This window comes from Hippichthys cyanospilos, chromosome 6 (genome assembly GCF_059441005.1).
Source record: "Hippichthys cyanospilos isolate Australia breed blue-spotted pipefish chromosome 6, RoL_Hcya_1.0, whole genome shotgun sequence".
Taxonomy (NCBI): domain Eukaryota; kingdom Metazoa; phylum Chordata; class Actinopteri; order Syngnathiformes; family Syngnathidae; genus Hippichthys; species Hippichthys cyanospilos.
Window position 1 is genome coordinate 25,834,720 of NC_142374.1, and position 17,310 is coordinate 25,852,029.

Here is a 17,310-nt window from a genome sequence, read left to right on the forward strand (position 1 = left end):
AGGAGCAAGGCGTTGCCGAAGACTCTCCGAGGCTGGAAACTGGAGCGATGGTCACAACAACAGTTTCTCCGCCCCGCCCGGTGTGGGCGTTTGATAAACATTGCCATCGGAGTCACAGGTTCAACTATTTTTGCTTGTTCATACAACAGCCAATGGCGCAAGACGTGTTTCAATGAGATGGTTGAAAAAGTGACGGGGGGGTAAGTTCGTGAGCGTCAAGTACTGTACTCATATTCACACAGCACACACATTTTATCGCCCGGTTCAAATCGACCGCTCTTCCACTTCCGGACTTTCCAGGAAATGGATGTTTACTGACGTCATATCGGTGCGCCAGACTGCCAGGAGTCCTTGGCTGCTTGCGCTGGGCCTTCTGGAGGTGAAGCCGCTTACCTTTGACGCGAGGGCACGCAGACAAAATGCACAGTTGGACGCAGTTATATCGAACTCTCGCAACGGTGAGAAGCCTTCTCGGCTCGCCGAACAATTACAGTCGTCGTCGAATTGTGTTTTTCTTTCCCTTTCCCTCCTGTCGCCGCACGGCTAGCTAGTGGGCTAACAACATCAAACTCGCATAGGAAATTGTGTCGTGTAGTTGATCGCGGTTTATTCTTTAGCAAATGAAAACATCACCGTGAATATACCTAAACGTTTATTCTCTTATTGATTGGTCCAGCCGCAATAGGCCTACGCAGATGTCAACCAATGTTTTATACGTATGCTAAATGTTGACGTGAGCTTGTAGGACTGTAATAAGTGTCCCAAGAAGTCAATGAAAAGCAGTCGTTATCTGACCGTACTTTGTCTTCATCGCTTAACTAACATTTAGCATGTTTTGACAATGTGTCACGAGAAGTCGTAAATAATAACTGACACGTAACAAAGGCGAGTAGGTGTAGCCTCGCAAAGGTTCCCAAATGTGTCGCGTTGTAACGTCGCTGGCTGCTTGGCTTGAAGCTCGCTTTGGTCGCCTTTCTACGGACATTGTTACTATGTACTTTGCTTCAATAGTGTCAACGTGACTGCCAAAAAGCACACGGAATTGAACCTCAAAAGCTACTGCTATAGTTGTGTTAATTTTCACAATGAGTGCTCCCTTCACTGTGAACGTATGTTTACTCAAAGTAATTTCCGCGATGGCAGAAATATCATTGGAGGTAATATTTATAGAACTCTACTATTAATTGAATTGACCACACAAATAAAACGATAATTATGAGTGACTTCAATAATGACCGGCTTGCTCATGTTCCCTAGACCGTAAGCGCATTGGCAGGGCTAATTGTGCATAACATAAGCCACAGAACCAATCCTTTTCATAGGACGAATGTCTGCTGGATTGGAATCTTGTTACCTATCCTGACCAAATTCAAAATTGTGCTTTACTTCCAGATTGCTTCAGGCTTTAGAAGAAATGTATTTGTTACAATATCGGTCTCACCAAATTAAGCTGGTTCTCAATCTGCTCAGAATTCTATGTCTGTATATATTGCTCGGGGAGGGCCGGGGCGAATGAGTGCAGAGGTGTGTTGACAATGCGGTAACGGCAGCACATTTACAATATATAATGTTAGCTTTAGCTTTAATAGGTTTGATTCAACCGGCACTCTTAACTTGTGTTGTTGTTCCACAACAGCGAAGTCCACTCCCGTGCAAACTCCATGGAGCGTCCGCGTTGTCGGTCCGATCGTACGCTGACAAAGCAGCAAGTAAGATAAGGTCGTCGCTCTCTTCTGCGCGGGACAGAATGCGTCCCGAGCGATTCCCCCTGTGATGATGTTTTTCTGTCCTGTTGCGGCCCATGTCGCAGTCGATGCAGACGTCACAGTGGTGGGTTCTGGTCCGGGCGGTTACGTCGCCGCCATCAAAGCCGCACAGCTGGGCTTCAAGGTACAAAAATGTCTCTCTTTTCAGTTTTTCCTGTAAGAGGTAAAAACACACAAAGGTGCTTCTTAGGGCCTGTTAACTCCCAGGCACCGAACCCATGCTTTTTCCTGGTGACTTAACAATTTGCGCACTTTGCGATATAAATATAATATATGAATATAAATATACATTCCTACATGACACATTGTATTTCCATGACACTAGCTTCATGTTAGCTCGCGATGACAACATCTAATAACCTTTTTTTTTTTATTATTGACGACAGTGTAACTTTGAATTGTGTTGTTGCTTTGGAGCAGTTAAATAAAAGATGCTTTTCCTCTTATTCCAATCCGCTGAAAGTGATTTATCTGGGCCTGATTTCCAATAACGCAACATTCAGGACATTCCTGATTAAAACCTTACCGTTGTTTTCCAGTAAATGGCGGCTTGCGTATTTCATTTTCCTGTGGTGCTCAGTTGACATTTTTTTTCTACTTTTTGTCTTGTTTTTAGAATTTGGAGTTATTTTATCATCCGTTTTAGGGCTTGCGTTAATGAGATCTTCGTGTCTCGACAGACAGTTTGCGTGGAGAAGAACGCCACACTGGGCGGAACCTGCCTGAACGTTGGTTGCATCCCCTCCAAAGTAAGACGCTTGCTCGTATTTTCCAAATATATCTGTCTTGGGCAAGCGTGCGCAAGAAGGCTGGATGTCCACCTCTGTCTTTCAGGCTCTTCTCAACAACTCGTACTTGTATCACCTGGCCCACGGCAAAGACTTTGAGAGCAGAGGCATCGAAAGTAAGACGGAAGGACCTATTTTGCAAAGTGCTGCTCCAGCACGTTCCCATTCAAAGAACGTCCGCCTACTTCCCTCGTTTCCTTTTTTTTTTTAAGTTTCCGGCATCTCTCTGAACTTGGAGAAGATGATGGCGCAGAAAAGCGGGGCGGTCAAAGCGCTTACCGGGGGCATCGCACATCTCTTCAAACAGAACAAAGTGAGACCCCCTTCCCTCGTCCCCCTCCGTCCGTGTCAGCCCGGGCGACGTGGCGTAACTCTCCCGTCAGGTGACCCACGTCAACGGCTTTGGCAAGGTGACGGGAAAAAACCAGGTGACGGCCGTCACGGCCGACGGCGGCCATCAAGTCATCAACACCAAAAACATCCTCATCGCCACCGGCTCTGAGGTCACGCCTTTCCCGGGAATTCAGGTACTCGCACCCCTGTCGCTTACTTACCCAACGTCACTGAGCGGCCCCTGCCTTTTATTGGCTCGCCGCCACGGAATTGGGGATCCGTTCTGGCCTGTGACGGAAGTTTTTTTTTGTTTTTTGTTTTCCCTAAATCTTGACAAAGATCCCTTGTGTTTTACTGGATTTTTTTGCCCCGCTTTGCATATACTAAGAAGTGACGAGGAAGCTAAAGGTTGGCGGAAAACCCACACGAGCCCTCCAGCAAGCGCGCACGCTCGATAGAAAAAGGCCAGGTTCCTAAAACGTTTTTTCATTTGTTTTGTTTTTCTCGGGCAGATCGACGAGGAGACGGTGGTGTCGTCCACGGGCGCGCTGTCCCTTAAGAAAGTCCCGGAGGAGCTGATCGTGATCGGCGCCGGCGTCATCGGGGTGGAGCTGGTAGGCCTCGCCCCCGCCGTCGCGTCGCGTCCCCTCGGCCAACGGGGTACCGCTGAGCCGCCGCTCTCCTGGTCTCGCCGCAGGGGTCTGTGTGGCAGCGTCTGGGCGCCAAGGTGACAGCGGTGGAGTTCCTGGGCCACGTGGGCGGCATGGGCATTGACATGGAGATCTCCAAGAACTTCCAGCGCATCCTGCAGAAGCAGGGTCTCAAGTTCAAGCTGGGCACCAAAGTACTGGGTGCTACCCGGAGGCCCGACGGGAAAATGGATGTGGCGTGAGTTGCGCCCCCCTTCTCGCTCTCGTCCCCTCATTCGCACGCCGCGTGGTGCTACTGCCTCGAGATACAAGTGACCTGACTTTTGGCCCATTCGCAGGCTGACTTCTTTATCCTCTGCAAAGAACAACCTATAATATTCTTCTAACTGAGCAGCCTTTTTTCTATTTTATTGTCTCGGAGCGTTGGAACTTGCATTTTGCACTGAAAAATGACAACGGCTTGTTTGTCGAAAAACACCGAAATCAAAAGATGTAGATTAATGACATAGATAATGATGATCAGACCGCGAGGAGCTGACAGGTCTCCTCCGTGTATGTCCGTAGGTTGAATTGAAGCACAAGGATGTGGTGGAAACGCCGAATATGCAAAATTAATAAGGTGCAAAAATAGATTTTTCTCATTAAAATGCAATCCAACAGTTTCTGTTGTTTGAGAGTGGAACCAATTTATGGCATTTGTGGAATGAATTTCACTTGTATCTCAAGGCACCGTCAATACTGAACTTGTGTCGGAGCGATGACTTTGCAATGATGAGAAAAGGCAAATTCTTTTTATTCCCTGAAAATATTAGGTGGTGGGCGTTACTCGAGAAAGTGCATTCTCTCCCGCTTCAGTAAAAAAACGTCGTTTATTCAAAACACGTGGGCGTTTGGCTTCCTGCGGTTTCAGCGTGGAGGCGGCGGCCGGCGGCAAGAACGAGACGCTGACTTGCGACGTGCTGCTGGTGTGCATCGGTCGGCGGCCGTTCACTCAGGACTTGGGCCTGGAGGCGGCGGGCATCCAGCTGGACAACCGCGGGCGCATCCCCGTCAACGGCCGCTTCCAGACCAGCGTGCCCAGGTACGCCGTCCTCACGCAGCGGCGCTCGCCGGAATGAGGACGCGACTCGCGTTTGCGGCGGCAGCATCTACGCCATCGGCGACGTGGTGGCGGGGCCCATGCTGGCGCACAAGGCGGAGGACGAGGGCATCATCTGCGTGGAGGGCATGGCGGGCGGCGCCGTGCACATCGACTACAACTGCGTGCCCTCCGTCATCTACACGCACCCCGAGGTGGCCTGGGTGGGCAAGACCGAGGAGCAGCTCAAGGAAGAGGTCGGCCTGCCCGCAAACGCTGCCCGCAAACGCTGGTTTTGGAGCCCGTTTTCAGCTGTGAAATTGTCACCCGCCGGTCAGGGCCTTCCCTATAAAGTGGGCAAGTTCCCCTTCGCCGCCAACAGCCGCGCCAAAACCAACGCCGACACGGACGGCCTGGTCAAGATCCTCAGCCACAAGGAGACGGACAGGATGCTGGGCGCGCACATCCTCGGAAGCGTAAGACCTCGGCTCGGGCGCGCCGCCTTCGTTGGCATCTGACGCCGCTCCGTGCTTGTGGCCTGTAGGGGGCGGGAGAGATGATCAACGAGGCGGCCCTCGCCATGGAGTACGGCGCGTCGTGCGAGGACGTCGCCAGGGTCTGCCACGCCCACCCGGTAGGTCTCGCCTCGCGTCCGCTGTCGATCGAAGGCCGAACTTGATCCGAGACGGGCTCGCCCGTTCGGACGGGAAAAAAATCTGCGCTCCGTTAACGGGTCCTCCGAGGAGTCCGGCCGTTCGGTATCGATTTCGTACTTAGGTATGGATTTGATACTTGAGTATCTGGGATTTAATGGCCGGACTCGTGAAAAAACATGAAAATACGTCCCCGGTATTGAATGAGTTCATATATTTTTTTCAAACCGAAAGCGTGATTTGGTGGCTTTCCTCTTGGTGTTCCAGACGGTGTCGGAGGCTTTCAGAGAAGCTAACCTGGCCGCCTCCTTTGGCAAAGCTATTAACTTCTGATGGCCTTGGTCGTCGTCGTCGCCCGTGCGAAGGGGAAGCAGTCCCACGTTCAAACTCTACTCCAGAAGCGTGCCCGTCTTCTTCTACTCTTATTTCCAGTGTACCCGGTTACATATTCAATAGAACTGTCACGAGAGGGGTTTTTTTTTTGGTCATTATTTACAGTTGAAGGCAGAAAGTCGGCTTTGTGATCAAGCAGAAATAACCTTCAAAGGTTTTCGGCGCATTATTTAGGAACGCTCGGAACTCCATTAAGAACAGCGCCGCATTTTATTTATCTCTACTTCCTGTACATACGACGTCGGGCGTGGCGTTAGCCAGCCTTCCGCTGGCCCCTGAGGACACTTGTTCCATTCACCAAAATCAGTAAATAAAGACATCATGTGGTCAACAGCCTCGCCTGATGTGTTTTTGTTGACTTAATGCCGATGGTTTTTGTTCGCTTAATGATGTCACGCGCTGAAGACCGTTTGGGCTCGATGAAAAAGAGGGACGATCACCTCCGCATGCGGAAGCATGTTTTGGTGGCTCGTCAGTGAGATTTTTCAGGAGGTAATTGGACTAACGCCTGATTTTCAAAGTCTGCAAGCTCATATGCAAAGGCACCTCTACCTGCCTCGCGAGTTCGCTTCCTGGTTCGACGGCGGACAACAACGCTCCTCTGTTTGAGTAAGGCGTGTGTGCTGAGCAGGCGCGGCGCCTATAAAAGCCGAGGCGGAGGGGAAGGCAAACTACGAACCGGAGCCGAAAGCCAAGAAGGATAGAAAGTGGACGCGATGCCTTCAGGTACCCCCCCCCCTTCAATTATTTACGTGTTATTCCTATCGGGTCTGGTGTTGCTTTCGATTTGAGTTTTGTTGATTTTTTTATTTTTTGTCTTTTCCCCCCCAGCAAAAAAAAAAAAGTCGTCTTTGAGCGTCTTCGAGCGTCCATTAAACGCCTGAGGGGCAAAGTCAGCAGCTCAGGGCACATTTGTCTTTTTTGCCAAAACATCTTGGGGGAATCCGTTTGCCAGAGCTTGCACGTTTCAATTGGGTTTGAGTTTTCCAGGGCCGCTTTACTTGCACGCTTATTAGGCCTCAATAAGCCTGGTTTAGCGCCTACAAGTTGTTGGGACTAAAATCTCCCTATTAGAAAGACAAATCTAAAACTAACGTAGCTTCGGTTAGCCTACTTTGACTAGATTCTTTAACCTACGACATAAACCTCGTTGGTTAGACTCCATCCTGACCTCGACCTCCAACCGAGTGAAGGGTCAGGCAATGTAACTCCATCCTCCGCCAATGAACTGAAATCGGACCGTGACGTTGGTTGACCAGATCTAAATTGTATGAAGTCAGGATTGAAAATGGGCTAGAAAATACATCAAGTTTATAGATTAGTCCTTTGCCTTTCCCTGCCTTCCTTCGGTCGCCGCGTGCGAAGGCCTCTCCCGGCGCACGCGCGGCCGCGACATCCGCGAGTGACTTCCATGTTGACTTTGTACCGTTGAAATGAGCAAATGCGCGTGGGAGCGAGCGCGGGAACACGTTGGTCCGGTTGGAAACGTCACACGTCTCGGGGGTCTGCCAGACGCTCCAGTTTTCTCATCTTCAAACGAAAAGGCCTTTTCTTCTTTACGCTCGAGTCGAACCAATTGCTCACGAGTCGCATCAGAAATATCACCCGGTTGCGTGGGTTAACTAGTCTCTTGACCAGGGGAGGGAAACTGTCAGATGAATGACTCTTTGTTTCATAACTTAAGCGCGTTTGGCTCTTACACAGTGGAGTTAGAATAGAAAGTTATTCATTTACTCCTTGAACTGTCTGTTATGGGATGACAATTTTATTTGAATAATTGTATGTAGGTTATCCCATATTTGTTTCTGCAACATGTGTATAGGTAGACATGGATATGTTCTGTCGGAGTTGTCACGTCTCCTGCAGCTGTAATCGATCACAGGCACGATGACTTGAACACAGAATGGAACAGTGCGGACGGCTGTCGCCTTGTTCCCGGGAAAGAAGATATCAGTGCTTTCATGGACTTGCACCAACATCCCCCACTATCATAAAGTGCTTGCTGCCATAATGTCCCCCCTAACCTTTCAGGGCAGCAGGTGGTTTTGTAACCAGGGCCAACCCTAACGAATAACAGAGGGGCGGACAGAAAGGGTAACCAAAACAGTAGAAGATCTATAAAGGCTTTGTCCGTCCGTCTCGTGAGTAAAAGTTTGTTGTCTTCCTTCCGGTTTGCTGTTTATTAAATGTTCAAGGTCGCCTGAACCTGACATGTTTCTTTATTCCAGAACATTGCATTCAGCAACGGTTGTTTGGAAGTGTGTACCCTAAGTTCTACTCTTGACCTAGATTCTGGTGTAACTAGATAAACAGGTTTGGGTGCTAGGCTAGTCCACTAGTGCCTAGGGATTAGGGCTAACATGGGATGCGCTGTGATGTGATGTTCTTGTGTCGCCTCCAGATCCATCGTCTTCATCATCGTCGTCATCGCTGTGACGTCGTCGCGGCCTTCGATGGAGTCTTCGCGGCCTTCGATGGAGTCTTCGTGGCCTTCGATGGAGTCTTCGTGGTTCTCCGACATCTTGGACACCAACGCGTCAGCCACCGACGTCGTGAACGAACTCATCGAGAATGTTCCATGTGAGTAACGCGCATAAGCCTGACTACAACCTAGGCAAAAAATGAAAATGACCTGGCTTAGTGCACAAACTCAGCAAGACTAGTACTTGGCGCCATGTAGGAAGCGCCGGTTTTGTCAGGCCAAGCGGGCCGCCCTTGTTTTGAAGACGAGAAGCTAAACCTTGTTACTCTGTGGTCATTTTCAAGGGCGTACCCTTGGTTTTCAGCCAAGTAGCCCCTAACCAACGCGATCCATAAGTTGCTTCACATTTCAATTAATTGGCTCTTAAAAAAGTCTCGCGTTCCTCCCACCATTCTATTCTTAACCTACTCGCATTTGCTCGTCAAACTTCCGCATAGTTAGATAAGAACCAGTTACGGCTTAGACGACACAGAGGTCCCCCAACCGCCGGTCCGCGGCCCGGTACCGGTCCGTGGATCAACCGGTACCGGGCCGCGCCCCCAATAATGAGCTATAGTACTTCCGTATTCTGGATTATCTGAGTCAGAAAGCTGTTTGTTATGAAAACCGGACGGATTCTCTTTAGGTCACTCGAGCGCCCAGATTTCACTCACAAATAAGTCAAATGAGTTCGAAACGGACGTCTTTGGGAAGGGGAAAAGGCCCAGCCGGGAGAAGCTTTTAACAGGAGTCCTACTTGAAACGCTTGCGCTAAAGACATTGAGCGCCACGTCGCCCAAACAGGACCCGCAAACGGACAAGGACCGGATTCTTTACCTTTCGGTCACCGAACCGGACGAGCTCGCAAATGGCGGCAGCCTCAAGAGTGAGTTTGAGACTCCCGGCATCCTGAGTTCAGATTTCGTTTGCGCTTTATATTCGTCGTTCGCCCCGCCGAGGACCAAAAGGTCAAGCGTTGATCTTTCCGCACCCCCCCCCCGCAAATGGCCGCAGCCTGAAAAACCTGCCGGAGCATGTCGTCGCCCAACAAGAAGGCCGTCGTGCGACCAGAAGTCAAAAGCCATGTAGTGTTGGAGGTGCGAGCGGCGTAGCTGCCAAGGGCCAATGAGCAAAGGAGCCCGGCGCCTACGTGCAACTTTGCGTGTGGGCAGTGCCCGAGTGGGCCGTGTACGCGCTGTCCACGTTGGGCGCCGCGGCGCTCCTGCTGGCGCTGTGTTGCGCGTGCGCGTGCTGCTGCTGCCGCCCAAGCCGAAGGAGGAAACGACGGCGGAAGACGCCGGACGCCCCGGCCGAGCCGCGGCCCGGCGGCCCGCGTGCCGGCGGCGAGCCGGTGAGAAGAAGATGAGGGCGGCGGCCGCGCGCTTTTGCCGGCGCCCTAACGTCGGCCGCCGCCATCAGGTCGGAGCCGGCGCGGCCGGTCTCGGCTCTGCTGTTGCCAAACAGCCGCGAGGGAAGCTGCTGTACTCGCTGGAGTTCAACGCCGCGCTCTCCGAGGTGAGCTGGCTATTTTGCTGCAGTCGGGCCCCTGGAAACTGACGGGGCGGGGTGACGCGCAGCTGCTGGTGGGCGTCAAGCAAGCCGGCGGCCTGAAGGCCATGGACCTGGGAGGATCCTCCGACCCCTACGTCAAGGTTTACATCCTACCCGATAGGACCAAGACCTGCGAGACCAGAGTCCTGAAGAACACGCTCCATCCCACCTTCGACGAGACCTTCAACTTCCAGGTAGCGAGGGCTTAAAAACACGGTGAATTAAGGATGCCGCATCTTACGTCAACTTTAGCGCCACCTGGCAGTGGAGGCGTACGATCAGTTTGGCGAATGAATCGGATTCATTCAATTCACGACTTGATTCCTTTGTAGTTGCTCCCTTTCTTGGTCCTGGTTTCATGACCCAAAACGCATACTGTACATACGGTATCTTGCCAACCAAAAGTTAAAAGTAACGTTTAGATTTACGCGGTATGAGATTTCTTTGTATGTTATTTTGCTTTTTATATGTTTTGCATGAAGAAATGGCTTGCTGATAAGCGCGTTCTGGGTTGCCTTTCCACCGCAGGGATATCACTCTTTCAAGTAACCAATGGGCACAGAGCTAATTTGCATGCTTTCTTCTACAAAAACATTCCAGCTTAGCAATATTTTGTTTGACTTGTAGTGTGTGCGACAGATCAAATTTGGACAAACGTGAGGGAAAACCGTTTGCCGGGCAGTCACGGGTAACTAAGAACCGACATCCGGCGTTTGGAAGCGTGATATCGCCATCCAGTGGACGCACTCTCGTCCCACCCGCAGCCGCTCGGACGCGGGTGGACCGACATGACGATGCGATATAGCGTCGCGGAGGCTAACGGTTGAATATTCCGCGGTCAGATCTCCAAGGCGGCTTTGGTGAAGTCGACGGCCGTGCTCCAGGTTTTTGACTTTGATCGCTTCTCCAAACACGATATCATCGGCGAGCTGCGCCTACAGCTGGGGCAAGTGGATTGGAATCACACCATCGAGGAGTGGCGGGAGCTCCGGGAGCCGGCCGACACGGAGGTGACGCCCAAACCCGACCCGAGACCTAGTTAGACTACGACCCGAATGCGGTTAGGCTCCGGGCATCGACCGGACCCTAAACGTTCAGCGAGACTAAAGACTAGACTACGGCCTTGACCGCAGCGTAGTCCTGTTTAGAGACCGGGCCTCGGCCTTGTCTGGCCAGCGCGTACGATCAGTTCGACTACGGCGGAAGCTACGTTCAGTAGGTTAGGAACTACGTTTAGTGAGACCACATTGTTGGACAAGAATTTAAACCCTGTCGGACTCCCGTAATTTGACCGGGACCTAAAAATACCGGTGAGGGTGCCGGGCCTCGGCCTAGGCCAGACAAAGCTGTTTGTTTCGGTTTCGCTGAAATCGGTCTGGAGCGGCGGTGTCAAACATACGGCCCGCGGGCCGGGTGATTTTGAAATCTGACATATCAAAATGAGCTGATTGTTTTCAGGAAATGAAAAAATGATGTACTGTTTTGGCCACTATCAATATTACTAAAAGAAGAATACATTTGAAGTTGATTTATAGTTATGTAAATATATGCCGTGATTTTATTGGCCCGGCCCACTTGCGGCCCGCAAGCTTAAACGAGGTTGACAGCCCTGATCTAGAACCCGGGCCTAGTCGGTCCTTTTTTTTTTTTTGTTTTTCCTACCGAATCCAGGAGGAGAACCTCGGCGACATCTGCCTCTCTCTGCGTTACGTTCCCACATCCGGCAAACTGACGGTGGTCATCCTGGAGGCCAAAAACCTCAAGAGCCTGGACCCGGACGGAAGCTCAGGTTGGCGCTTCGGCCAGTCGTCTCGGGGGGCAAGCAGGCGTAACGTGACGTCGGCGGGGCGGGGATGCCGCCGGCCGGCCGGACAAGAGGAAGGCGCGTTTCTTGTTCTTGTCGTGGAGATCCCTACGTGAAGGTGCAGCTGGCTCTGGACAAGCGCAAGTGGAAGAAGAAGAAGACGTCCGTCAAGAAGAACACGCTCAACCCGTACTACAACGAGGCTTTCGTCTTCAAAGTCACCATGGAGCAGATTCAGGTAGGGGGCGCCAAAGCCCGCGCCTCGGTCCCGCTCCGGCCGGCCCGCATCGGCGGACCCCGTTTGCGCCCGACCAGCGCGTGGCCCTGGTGATCTCGGTGTGGGACCGCGACCCGGTGACGCCCGACGACCCCACGGGCAAGATCTTCCTGGGCTGCCGCGCCTCGGGCAACCAGCTGCGCCACTGGGCCGACATGCTGGGCAACCCGCGCCGCCCCCTGGCGCAGTGGCACGCGCTGCTCTCGCCGCAGCAGGTCAACGCCGCCCTGACCCTCAAGAAAAAGAGGCCGCTCGCCGCCGACTCGCCCTTCTGAGCCCGCGGGTACGAGACGCACCGGAACTCCCGCGGCAAAAAGCGCATTCCTCCTTTTCTCGCCTTTATTTCTTCAAGAGGAAAAAAAAAAGGGAACGGCATTAGCTAAATAACTCAATAAAGGCGTGAAAGTCAATCCTAACAACGATGCTAAATGCTGTCCTCCTGCACCGACTGGCCCCCATTGGGCCGTGTAACTCTTCTGTCCTTTTTGTAGCGCTTCGTTGCTGTTGCGTTCCCAGGGAGCCCTCCAAGCAATCAGGCCGAGCTGCTGATTCGGCGCTTTTGGTTTGTTTTGTTGTTTTTTTTTTCCCTCTGTGCTGCTTCAAGTCTCTTGATAGCGCCTTCACGCTAATCACCTTGGTGCGACGACGCCAATGACCTGCAGGAGGCGTCAAAGTCACTTTCCGGACCCACTTCAACACATTTTCATGGACAAATCACAAAACAAAACAAAGTTCCCCTGTCGACTGTGAAATTCAAATTCACCTGGACTCGCTTTTGCTCTTTTCCCAAGGACAACATTTCCAACTCAACAAATGGAATTCCACTCAACATTCTTTAGATGGGGAAAATGACACTACGTGTGTATTGTGATTATGTTTTTGATACGCTTTCTTTTTCGAAAATGATAGACTTAAGAAAACAAGAAATAAATACTTAGTAGTGAATGTTTGTGTTTGTGGCAGTAATATGAAATTTCCCCTTGAAACGAGAGGAATGCAAGGTGAAAATAGACATGCACTCGGGCAGATTGGAAACATGGCGACAGAGTGAAGGCCAAACCAATGTTTTGGTTTTCAAGTTTTGTTTCGGAGCAAACGGCGAGGACTAACGAGAAGCTGTTGTGTTGACGTGGATGCTGCCTTGCAACTTGACAATGGGCACTTGAAAAGGATGAGCTGTGACATCAGGTTACCAGGCTACCGCTCGGCCAATGACACGGCCCGCAAGAGATAGAAGGGAGAAAAAAACACAAAGCAGCAAAATCTCAAATGAGCTGGCGCTATGCTTCAGTCAGTCAGTCAGGCAGGCAGGCAGTCCTTGGACGCTGCGACCAGCCGCAAACAAAACACAGTGCTTGCGACGCCATCCTTCTTTGAATCCTACTTACATCTTTCACCTGCCCTTCTCATCTCTATCGCTCGAATGCTTTTCTTCCATCCGTCTCTCATTTTAAAGAAGTGAATGTTTTTCATTTTCCATCACTTGAGCAGCCAACGCAATCAAGCTGCAATCTGCGTGCAGCCTGCGGGGGGCAGCACTCGCTCGCAGCCTTCTATCTGGGAACAAAGAAGAACGGTTAGGACCATTTAAATGATTTCGCGCCAGCGCGACAAAGTTGAATAGGTGAGTATTTCATCTTCTCGGTTTATTGTTGCTGTGTGTGAATATGTTCTAATTTTGCTCGCGGAAACCTTTGCAAATACTATGAACTGCAAGCCCTCGCCAATCTGCAGGGTAAACACTGTCACAATGAATTTGTTGCGGGAGAAATTGCCTAAAGGATTATTCTTACAAATGAATTGCTTTCCACGTTTGCGTTAACATCCTTTTTCTAAATGATAATGTAAAAAAATGGGTTCTAGGGGTTATCGACAAGGTTAAGGCCCTCCACTAAATTACACGCTATCCGCGTTTACGCTCGATTCTCGTCACCGACGCTTATTTGATCACGAAGCTGAACCCTCTCCAGCCAGTGGGGGGCGCGGCATCGTTACCGCGCACGCTCTTCCGGAAGACGACAGAAGAAGAAGAGGAAGAGGAAGCGGGACGCGCTTCCGGGTTGGCTCGCTGCTCGGCTGGCGGAGCGAGAGCCTCGCTAGCTGGCCGGCTAGCACGCCTTCCCTCCCTTCCCCTCCCCTCCCCTCCCCTCCCCGCGAAGATAATCGGCCGACTCGTTTGATCGCAACTCGTCGAAAAGACGTCAATCGCGGCCAAACGCGGGGTCGGTCCCGGCGGCCGTCAAGAAGCGACGCCGGCGGCGTATGAAATGCTTAGCGCCCGCTAGCGCGTTAGCGTGGCGACGCCGTTGAACGTTTGAGCGCTCGCGCGAGCCGAGCTTCAGCTTCGGCCCATGGAGGCGACGCCTCGGCCGGCTCCGCCGACAAGATGACGCGCCCCCTGAGCCGGCGGTCGTCCGTGTGCGCAGGAGGCCCGGCATGGACGCCCGCTCGGAGCGCCGCATCCGGGATGCTGAAAAGGGGCCGAGTCGACTGCGCGATGGACGCCGTGGCGACGGCGGTGAGTCGCCCCGGCTCGCCGTCTCGACGCCGGCCAAGCTCCTGACACGCCTCGCTTCTTCTTGTCTCCAGAGGGACTCGTGAGCGCTCTTCACAAGATCTTCGCCAATCAAAACACTCTCCGCATTCAGACCGTCGGCCGCCCGGAATGCGCCGGTAGCCTTTCGCCTCCTGTTCCAATCGATCGTTGGTTGACTGCCAAACATTGCTGCCAAACGAAGCTTCGCGAAGCTTTGCGGCCTCCCGTCGCTAACGCTAAAAATACAACGCTCGATTTGACCTTCGCCTTCAACAAAACGAAAACTCCCATTTCAAATGCAACGGGCAAAAAAAATGACATCTAATTCCAGGTTCCTGTCCCAATCTGATGATGAGTAGGAAGGATGCGGCGGACGCGCCGCCGCCGCCCCCCGCCGCGTCCACCCCTCAGCTGCCCCACCGGGCCCAGCACCACCACCGGCCCCTCTGCGCGTCGGTGTCGTCGGACAGCAGCGGGCGCTTCAAAGCTCTCGCCGCGCAGGAGTGGAAGAACAACCTCAAAGCTCAGGTGCGCAAGCGCGATAAGTCCGGAAGTCCTTTCCGCCAAGCGCTATCCGGGTCACCGTTTTGCAGCACGGACATTTTTTGCTGGGGTCGGGGACCCCCCACCCCCCCGACCTCTTTGTCGCCACGGGCCGGCAAAGACGGACTTTACCGGGCACGCGTTTTTCTATTTTCGCGTCCCAAACCGGTGAGAATTTTCAGGATTTGAGGGAAATTCTGAGGCGCGTTGAGAGATTATACGAAAAGCTATCGCGGACGCTCCTGGCCGCCGAGCCCGTTTAGTCCTTCGCTGTGCCCGGCGAAGGGTTGGTTCGGGCATATCCGCACAATCCTAAAGTCGGTGCAACACGGATGCCGCTCGACTTTGGGCTACGACAAGAATTGTCTTTTGCTTTAGCTTGGACACGTATAGAAGATAGCAGAATTAGGCTGCGTCCTTTCCGCAGCTACCTTCATTACGGTGGTCGGTTTCGCCGCCTTCTGCCGCGCTCGCCTTTCGGGCACTTGGCGGCGAATCGACGGGACGGATTGAATTGGCGGAAGGGATTGGCCCCGCCCCGTTACCGGCGAACGGGCGAGTCGCGTGCCACGCGCCTTCTCCGGATTGAGCTCGGGCGGGTCGCCTTCCGTGTCCTCATCAGATGGAGCGGGCCCACGGCGCCGGCGCCGCCAACAGCACGGGTTCCCTGGAGCGGGCCTCCCTCTTCTGCGCCCCGTCCAAGGCCGCCGCCCGCTTCTCGCTCTTCTCGTCGCCGTGGAACGTCAGCTCCGAGTCGGACTCGGAGCCGCCGTCCCGCCCGGGCTCCAGGAAGCCGCGCGGGCGGCGGGCGGCCGCCGGGCCGGAGGAGGCGGCGGCGGCGGCGGGCGGGGGCGCGCCGCAGCACTTTGAGCCGGTCATCTCCCAGGTGACGGACTACATCTACGTGGGCAACCTGAACGCGGCCTACAACGGGCGGGCGCTGTGCCGCAACAACATCGACAGCATCATCGACGTGAGCGGCGCCCCGGGCCGGGAGGCGCCGCCCCTCAGCCTCATCCCCTGCACCTGCTCGCGCGGCGCCCGCCACAGCTGGTCCCGCCTCAAGGTGGACATCGGCGACGCGCGCCAGCGCTGCTTCGAGGACATCAACGAGTGCATCCACGCCTCGGCCGGCAAGCGCAAGCGGGTCCTGGTCCACTGCGGCGACGGCTTCTCGCTGGCGCCCACCTGCGTCATCCAGTACCTGATGCTCAAGCGCAACATGAGGCTGATGGCCGCCTACGAGCTGCTGCGGGCCCGCTACCCCGTCAACATCCGCGAGTGCCACCGCAACCTGCTGGTCAGCCTGGAGCGGACGCTCCGGCCCGGCGACGCCGACCCCGAGAGCTTCCGGCGGGCCATCTCCAGGAAGGTGGCCTGGACCTGACCCCCCTCCCCCTCCGACGCCCGCGTCTCCGCTTTGTGAGCGGCCCCTCCCGGAGGATTTGATTTTTCCCCTCTTCGGATCCGTCCCGGCCGAGCGGGGGACGGGCCGCGGCGCGGCGCCGATGGGCCCCCGCTCCGCCCGTCTCCTCGAGACTCGCATTTTTTTTTGAAGCTCCATCCCCACGCGTGAAACCTGGCGGCGCGCCTCTTCTACCAGGCGCTAGCTCCCAACTATTTGCGCTTGATCTTTGAGTTGACTTTGGCTTTCTTCACGCTATCCCGGCAAATGCCGGAGACCCGCTTCTGCTCCCCAAATGTGCCGCCAGCTGCTCTTTCCTCCCAGAATTGAGCTTTTTTCCCGCCCCGGCTGTCTTGTGGGAAGAAAGTCGGTGGCGTAGCATCTCCAGAGACGCGCGCGCGACTCGCCCGCCTATAGCTCCGGAGATGCGCTTCTGGTACCGGGTGATCTTTTGTGATCCTATAGTAGATGTTTGTGTAGAGGTATTTATTAGTTTTGATGTCCCTCACAACATCTCAGGAGATGCGCGACCGAACGGGACCAGAACCCGCGGGCCGGCCTCTCCTGAGGTCCTTTTGGTTTTTATCTTCCCGGCGAGATGTTTGTGTGGATGTTGCGGCGCCGGCTCGCGAGCCCGCCGGCCGGGCTGTCCTCCGTGAGGAAGAGCCCTCGCTCGCGGCCCTCCGGTCGTTTCCGCGCCGTCGCCTGTCAGCATTGTTTTGTGCTCATTCGCAAGAAGCGCGCCGTAGAGGGAAGCTCTCGCCGTGGACTGCGGCAAAAAGCTGGATTCAGCTCGCAAAAGAGGACTTTTCAGGACATCAAAAAGAAAAGGCAAAAAAGCCAAATGCGAAAGGGGGGGGGGGGGGGGGGGGCATAAGAAAAAGTCTTCATTTTAAAACAAAGCATCAGATTCCCACAACATGAAGCACAGCTCCATTTTTTCCTGGTCATTCCACAACTTTCTTGTATAACGGGTGTCCAACTTTATTTTTCGTCGCCAGCCATATCGCAGCTCCGACTTCAAGTCCGTTTGAACTCATCCAAGTATTCACAGCGTACGCAACAAGTTGAC

General features: G+C 53.5%; 3 protein-coding genes and 1 long non-coding RNA gene across 8 annotated transcripts; 3 read left to right on the forward strand and 1 right to left on the reverse strand.

Moving 5' to 3' along the window:
• Positions 1–300: 300 nt before the first annotated feature.
• dld (deltaD) lies at positions 301–5,994 on the forward strand. 2 transcript variants are annotated; one of them, XM_088418255.1, is made up of 14 exons: positions 301–458; positions 1,637–1,709; positions 1,793–1,890; positions 2,447–2,515; positions 2,601–2,670; positions 2,767–2,867; positions 2,938–3,081; positions 3,400–3,501; positions 3,585–3,775; positions 4,448–4,618; positions 4,683–4,872; positions 4,954–5,091; positions 5,160–5,249; positions 5,536–5,994. In XM_088418255.1, exons 1-14 carry the CDS (start codon positions 420–422, stop codon positions 5,599–5,601), a joined length of 1,542 nt encoding a protein of 513 aa, XP_088274381.1. In that variant the 5' UTR covers positions 301–419; the 3' UTR covers positions 5,602–5,994. The 2 variants fall into 2 exon arrangements, with proteins under 2 accessions (XP_088274381.1, XP_088274382.1); XM_088418256.1 differs by having other exon boundaries at positions 1,811–1,890.
• A 54-nt stretch (positions 5,995–6,048) lies between these two features.
• On the forward strand, positions 6,049–12,844 carry syt8 (synaptotagmin VIII). Of its 4 annotated transcripts, XM_088418264.1 has the most exons (10): positions 6,049–6,387; positions 8,063–8,241; positions 9,295–9,473; positions 9,542–9,637; positions 9,700–9,867; positions 10,516–10,683; positions 11,345–11,462; positions 11,582–11,715; positions 11,793–12,037; positions 12,246–12,841. In XM_088418264.1, exons 2-9 carry the CDS (start codon positions 8,115–8,117, stop codon positions 12,027–12,029), a joined length of 1,227 nt encoding a protein of 408 aa, XP_088274390.1. In that variant the 5' UTR covers positions 6,049–6,387; positions 8,063–8,114; the 3' UTR covers positions 12,030–12,037; positions 12,246–12,841. The 4 variants fall into 4 exon arrangements, with proteins under 4 accessions (XP_088274390.1, XP_088274389.1, XP_088274393.1 ...); XM_088418263.1 differs by lacking the exon at positions 6,049–6,387 and having other exon boundaries at positions 7,781–8,241; positions 9,295–9,637; positions 12,246–12,844; XM_088418267.1 differs by lacking the exons at positions 6,049–6,387; positions 9,295–9,473 and having other exon boundaries at positions 8,109–8,241; positions 12,246–12,839.
• On the reverse strand, positions 7,921–13,857 carry LOC148423025 (uncharacterized). The gene is made up of 3 exons (XR_015865999.1): positions 11,700–13,857; positions 11,336–11,607; positions 7,921–8,271 (listed from the first exon to the last, which is right to left on the reverse strand). It is a non-coding gene; the product is annotated as an uncharacterized LOC148423025 (long non-coding RNA).
• On the forward strand, positions 13,798–17,102 carry LOC148423026 (uncharacterized). The gene is made up of 4 exons (XM_088418271.1): positions 13,798–14,272; positions 14,344–14,427; positions 14,622–14,818; positions 15,456–17,102. The coding sequence occupies exons 1-4, from the start codon at positions 14,191–14,193 to the stop codon at positions 16,218–16,220; spliced, it is 1,128 nt and encodes a 375-aa protein (XP_088274397.1). The 5' UTR covers positions 13,798–14,190; the 3' UTR covers positions 16,221–17,102.
• The last annotated feature ends 208 nt before the right edge of the window (positions 17,103–17,310 follow it).